The sequence below is a fragment of the Euprymna scolopes genome, chromosome 33, assembly GCF_053919585.1.
Source record: "Euprymna scolopes isolate OS-2025 chromosome 33, ASM5391958v1, whole genome shotgun sequence".
Taxonomy (NCBI): domain Eukaryota; kingdom Metazoa; phylum Mollusca; class Cephalopoda; order Sepiida; family Sepiolidae; genus Euprymna; species Euprymna scolopes.
Window position 1 is genome coordinate 70,039,238 of NC_136514.1, and position 6,652 is coordinate 70,045,889.

Here is a 6,652-nt window from a genome sequence, read left to right on the forward strand (position 1 = left end):
CCATTAACAGTCTTTGCTGTTTTGCATGTTCTCAGCATTGTGTTTTTTTCCAATTTCTTCCAGGTATTTAAATTTACGATCGAAAGGTCTGACCTGAATCAAACTGCGTCTATATTTATCATGAATTTTTATAGTCACATATTTTCGCAAGCCTTCTTCATTATTTTCAGTCACTGCCAGACACACTCTGGTTTTGTATTTTTATTTCTGCAATGAGTACTTTGTGTTCTATTTTTTTACATATTAAACATTCTTTTGATAAATATGGACAGTCCTTAACCCAATGAAAATTACCACATTGGTTACACTTTGTTAACTATATGTCAATATGTGTGTCCTTTTTCCTTAATTTGCGTTTTATTTTTTACATGTTTTTAAAATTATCTGTCTGCTTTTATATCTGTGACTTCAGCTTCAATTTCCCTAAAATTTTTTAATAATTTCTATTTTATGGCAGCCCTCTGTTAACTTTTGTAGGGTTAGGTTTGGTTTTTCTAATATTTTAGGACACACTTCCTAATTTCAACATCTCGGCCAGAAGTCAATCCTTACACAAATACTAAACATTTAAAATTGTCTGCACTAGAGTCTGCAAGTTTGAATTCCCCACAATTGTTTATTTACCATGGGTTCATATGTTGCGAAATCATCTTCGTTATTCTTCTGCAAGTTCAGACATGACCAACGCTTATGGAATAAAGAGACTTTTGGGCTATTTATAATCTATAAGAAGTTCTATTGTCTTTGGCAACAGTTAATTCAGACATTTTCTGTGGTAAAATAAAATCCACAAACTTGTTATGCTCGGCCGTCTCTAGTTTCTGTAATAGTAAACAACCCTTTTTGTGGTCCGACCATTGTTTGCAGTTGATACTAAAAAAATGATGAAAATAAGCTTCAAATGATTTACCTTCTTCAGGTCTACAGCAGAAATTGTCAATCGCATTCCATATTGAATCTTGTGAAAATGTGGTAGTATTATCAGTGGATGTATTATTTTTTATGATTCCAGTAAGCAGATCTTTCATTTGCTGTTGATTTTCATATTGCTTAGCCTATAGCCTCAATAGTTGTTTTTGTTGTTTGAGTGTTTCTGATGTTCAAATAATTGTTGAGTTGTTTTTTTTTTTTTTTTTTATTATTACATTTTCACCCCAAACAAGGCAAATTGCCACTTTGGTGTAGGGGGCTACTATCAGGGGCAACAACTACTGGGGTACTATGTAGGGATTTGGGCAGCAAGGTGTCGGTTCACGTTACACTTGAACTTCTGCACGTCAGTACTGTTGGGGAAGCAGGGACCTGGAATGGAATTCCAGAGTCTTGCGGTTCTGGGGAAGAAACTATTGGAGTAAAAAGATCTTTTACATCTAGGGACCTCTACAGTGTGGGGGTGGGATCTAGTAGCCTGTCGGGTTTGTCGAGGGTGCTCGCGTCGTGGGGGCACAAGTGATTGCAGTTCGTCAGAGCATTCACCACTAAAATACTTGTAGAAAAGGCAGAGGGATGCAACATTTCGTCGATGGGACAGAGGCTGAAGCTTAGATGCCAGTTTAGGGCCTATCAGGTTTGCGACTCTCTTTTGAACCTTGTCAAGGAGCGAGAGACTAGTAGCAGATGCACCAGCCCAGATGTGGCAGCAATACTCCATACATGGGCAAATGGTGGCCTTATAGAGGTACAGGATACTTTCGGGTGTTTTCTAGCACGGTAGAGAGAGCCTACCTTTCTTGCAGCGGCCCTGGCAATGCCTTCAATGTAATTGTTCCAACTCATGTTTCCTGTGAACGTTAGGCCAAGGAGTTTGAAAGATGGACTCTCAGATAAAGAGTCGTTAGCCATTGCTATGGGTGGTAGAGAGGGTTTCTTGTAATTATTGAATGAAACTAGTTTAGTCTTGGCAGCATTGAATGCGACCAACCACTTTTGTCCCCATTCCACTACAGATTGGAGGTCTTCCTCTAGTGTTTCTGCCATTTCTTTAGAAATGTGTTCATTCGTCTTCCTGTCGTGTCTGCCATAGAGTGTAGTGTCATCAGCATATATACCCATCTCAGAGGCAATGTTGTCGGGGAGGTCATTTATGAATATCAGGAACAATAGAGGTCCAAGGATAGAACCCTGGGGCACTCCCGCATTTATATCATATTGTTTAGATGTGCGACCGTCGAGGACTACCTGGATTTTTCTCTTATCTAAGAAGGATTTAATTATGTTAAGTATTCTACCAGTGATACCGTATGATCTGATTTTACTGAGGAGACCCTCATGCCATACCCTGTCAAAGCCTTAGATATATCTAGAGCTACCGCTCTGCCTTCCCCCGCTTTGTCCAGTGAATGGTATATACGTTCAGAGATCACAGTGAGGATGTCTGCTGTGGAACGGGCTCGTCTAAATCCATATTGTTTGTCAGTCAGTAGTTTAGCATCTGTAAGATGATGGACTAGAGCATGGTTAATTATGGTCTCAAATATTTTGGCAAAAAGTGGGAGGAGGCTAATGGGGCGATAATTTGATGGGTCTGTCCTTTCGCCAGAATTCTTGAATACTGGTACAACAGAAGCAGTTTTCCAACAGCCCGGAAAGCAAGCTTCATTAAGACATTTGTTGTAGAGTTTGGAGAGAACTGGAGCTACTTCGGCTGAGCACTTTTTTAATAGCACAGCTGGGATAAGATCGGGTCCACATGCTTTTGAGGTGTCAAGGTTTTTTATGATAGCATGCACCTGAGCAGGGGTGGTTTTCAGATCGTCTAGTGTGGCGTCTGTCCACATAGGAAAGTCAGGTAGGGGGTGGTTGGAAGGGTCCAGTGTGGAGTTTGAGGCAAACCGACTGGCAAGCATGTTAGCCTTGTCGGTTGCTGAGGAGACAACCTCGTGATTGTTGGTTAGTGGGGGAATTGTTGATTGCCCATTATTTACTACACTGTTGTAGATTTTACAGAAGTCTCGAGTTCCTAGTTTTTGTGCTTCGATGCGCTTTTTAGTGGTTTCCTCTGTGCGTTGTTGTTGTTGTTCAATTTGCAATTTTAATAATTATTCCAATGTACTTTGTAATGAGGTACATTTTTTGTACGATGGGTAAAATACTGAATTTACAGAAATGTAACAAAAGTGTTCAGATTAACCAGGTTTTAGTATTTTAGAACAACCAAGGGGAAAAAGGGAACATGTCATTTCCTTTAATAACTTTGCAAACGGACATTGAACATACAGTTTCAAATTCCTTGGAAAGAATATTTCTTCCATAAAGAATGTCTTTTTCATAGACAGGAAAAAAATATGTCAACAGAAATATTAAATACTTTTTCAAAGCAAATGTCTTTTCTCATAGAAGAGAAAAAATGTTGACAATGACAAAAAAGGTAAAAAACTGTATTTACCTTGGTTTTTTATTAAAAAAAAAATTTTTTGTAAGAAAAAAAAAAAAAAAAAGTTTGCTGACACTTATTTAATGATACGAGAAAAAAAATCTGAATAGTTTGCATTTCTTTTTCTTTTGTGCGCCAAAGATATGACGGTCCTGAGCAAAATATTCTTACTTTCCACGAGTTTGCAAGTCACTTTTATATCCACACACTTATTTGGTTTTCGCGAGTTCCTCTCTTTCTCCTTTTCTCAGTTTTTTCTGAACACTTGCTTCATTTAATTCAGCTTTCCGTCGCAAGTTCTTTTGAATGCTGGGGGTATTTTAAATTTAAGTTACCTCTGAGTTCAAAATCTGACGTTGCCACTCTTAAAGGGTTACAGAGAAAAACAACGCCAAAATAAAGTAACATGTATTGCAAAGCATACAATAGGTGGATTGTTCGTCATCATTGTAGCAGATGAACGACCGTCGGGTTGATCTACCGAATATTGACTGACACCTTACAGATTAGTCTTCCCGTATTTATTGAGATTGGAATAGTCTATTAGTTGGTAACATAGGTTAATTCTGCCACAACAATTAACAATTCTCAAATTATTTTATCTAAGTTTTTAGTAATATTTTCACTTTTCAAACTGTGCGGATTCCGCTTTCTGACTTTAGCATGGTCAACACAATACACATTATTGTGCACACCAAATTTGCAAAAAAAAAAAAACAAAAACAAAAAAAACAAAAAAAAACTTTTTTTACATAAAAGTATCATCCTTCATTGAAAATAAACTAACTCTTAAATAGACAAGAGAAATAATTTTATGAAGAAAAAAGATTAAATCTTGTTCACATCAAAAATTTATCAAAATAACTTGAAAAAAAAAAGTTTGAAAGGAATGACAATATATATTTTTGTTGTTGTGATACAGATTTGTGATATTTGCTATAATTATACTTTTTAATTTTGTTACATCAAATTTATAGATTGCTTTAAGTATTTCTTGTATACATTATATTATTTATATATTTTATTTATTTGTAATAAGTAAATATAAATTATTTCAGAATATTTGAAATAAAAATATTTTGTTTTTCAAACTATTATTCTAACGTTTTTATATTTATATTGTTTTGGCCAACTCCCTACTGAGCCACATCCTTGTTTTACATCCACTAAAAAACATTACTATTTCATCCTTAGCCTTCCAATAGTGACCAGTAGCCTTCAACTACATTCTGTGGAAATTCCATACAGGTTCTCAAGTTTGACTAGACAATTCCCAAATTCAGAAATAATGCACCTTAAAAAGGTTGGAGGTTACATTTGAGCAAGACAATGTGAAAAAAACAATGAGAAAAGTAGACAAAACAATCTGAAAATGATTAGCTTGATTTTGAAGCAAAGTCAATTCAACCATACGTTTAGCTTATACACTGGGGAAATCATCCTGCTTTGAATGACATCAGATACATTGTCATGTTAAATCTGTTACTTTCAACAGCAAATTAATAAGAGTATTTAATCTCTGTTTAATTCAGATATGCAAATTAGATATTTTATTTACCATACTTATTGTTTTATCTTTTTAGAATGCCTTTAGTTTATTAGCCTATGCTGATCCGTGGAGTAGTCCAGTCGGCTACCAACTGAACCCAGTACAAAGAGAACCAGTATGTGCTGCGCTAAACAGCGCCATTTTAGGTAAGTGGTTCTTTTAAATTTCCAAGGATTATTTTCCAGTATGAAAAACATGCCAGAATCTTTGCAGCCTAAAAATATGTAAAGTCAAAAAGAAAGAAAAAACAAAAACAAAAAAATGCTTAGTGGAAATGACCCAATTGAAATGCATGGGATTTGTAAAGATTTAAAAGGTGGATGATGGGAGATAAACTGCCATGCCAACCCCCTTTGAGCAATTGACTCCAGATGTTAGCTGATAAACTTGAAAAAATGACTGTCAATAAGTGCTTGGGAATATTTGAATGGTGATTGTTCCAAAATAGTTTGAGCATTATAGATGTATCGGATTATGAATATTGATGGCTTACCTCCTTCTTCACCAAATGTGAAAGTTTTACAAATTCCATAGCAACAAAATACCGTTTGTGACTCCTTCTACAATTGTAGTAGGATGAGGACTACCCATCCTGTTCTTGATCACTTTAGACGATCAAGTAATAAGGAGGGGTTGTGACAGCAGATTCAGAAAAGTGGTGAGGTAACTTTTGCTTTTCTTTTGCTTGGATCTCAGCTGGGGTAATTGACTGTTGAGAAATATTTCCACTGTCTGATTATTTTTACATGATAAGCAAAACTTTTTTACAACTTTTCATAGACGTTCTTAAGAAAGCCGCTCTTTATAATTATTACAGCAACAATTTTTTTTTTTCATTGAATAACTCAAAATAAGGTTGATCATCTGTAAAATAAACCAGCAAAATTGATCCGTTCTATTTTTGAAGCAAATTTTTTTTTTATCAGTGAAGTTTTAATGTGATAATTCTAAAACCTTAATACCTACTGAATGGTTATTCATTAACTAAAATGTTTTTGATTTATTTTATTTTTATTTATTTTATTTTTTTTTAGAATCATATGGATTACCCCGACAGCCTCCATTAGAAATCGCTATTGCACAAGCTACAGAATGCATGAAACTTATGTCAAAGGCCGGGATTGGCTCGTGTGCATTTGCTGGGGTGCAAGATTATTTGCACTGATGATTGTCCTTAGGGCTGCAGTTTCAGCAGCATTTCTTTTCTTTTTTTTCTTTTTGAAACTTTCTGAAGAGAGGAAACATTTTTGCTGGACATATATATTGGATGTGTGTGTGTGAATTATTATATAGATACAAATAAATGATGGATATGAAGATCAAACGTGGCATGTGTATCTATGTGTGCATGTATGTGTGTCTCTGTGTGTATGTGTATTTCAACAAGTATGAGAAGAAACAGATGCTTCGTGCTTGTTGCATTTTTTATCAGCTTTTCCAGGGATCAGACATTTGTTTTAATTTTTTGAAATAAAGAATAAAGGAAATCTCCAAAGTTCATCCAATGTTGCACTTTTGACTCGCGCAAATCATCATCAGCGTGGAGAAGATGTTTTGTGGGAAACCTGTACGATTTCAAGGTTTTAATAATTTTACGTTTTTCAGTAAATAGCAACTGCAAGATGTCCTCTCTAACCCTGACGATGACTTGAGTAAGTTAAAAACTCTATTCATCAATTCATGTGCATACTCCAGCCTCACCGCATGTTTGAGAACAAAATTCTGCTCAC

At 35.4% G+C, this 6,652-nt stretch overlaps 1 protein-coding gene across 3 annotated transcripts in view; it reads left to right on the plus strand.

Moving 5' to 3' along the window:
* Positions 1 to 6,422, plus strand: part of LOC145258286 (ran-binding protein 9-like) — a 209,088-nt gene extending 202,666 nt beyond the window's left edge. For all 3 annotated transcript variants that reach the window (XM_080116296.1, XM_080116295.1, XM_080116297.1), the window contains 2 exons: positions 4,957 to 5,068; positions 5,957 to 6,422. In XM_080116296.1, the coding sequence (XP_079972422.1) occupies positions 4,957 to 5,068; positions 5,957 to 6,087 (243 nt within the window). In that variant the 3' untranslated portion in view covers positions 6,088 to 6,422. The remainder of the gene's footprint in view (positions 1 to 4,956; positions 5,069 to 5,956) is intronic.
* The last annotated feature ends 230 nt before the right edge of the window (positions 6,423 to 6,652 follow it).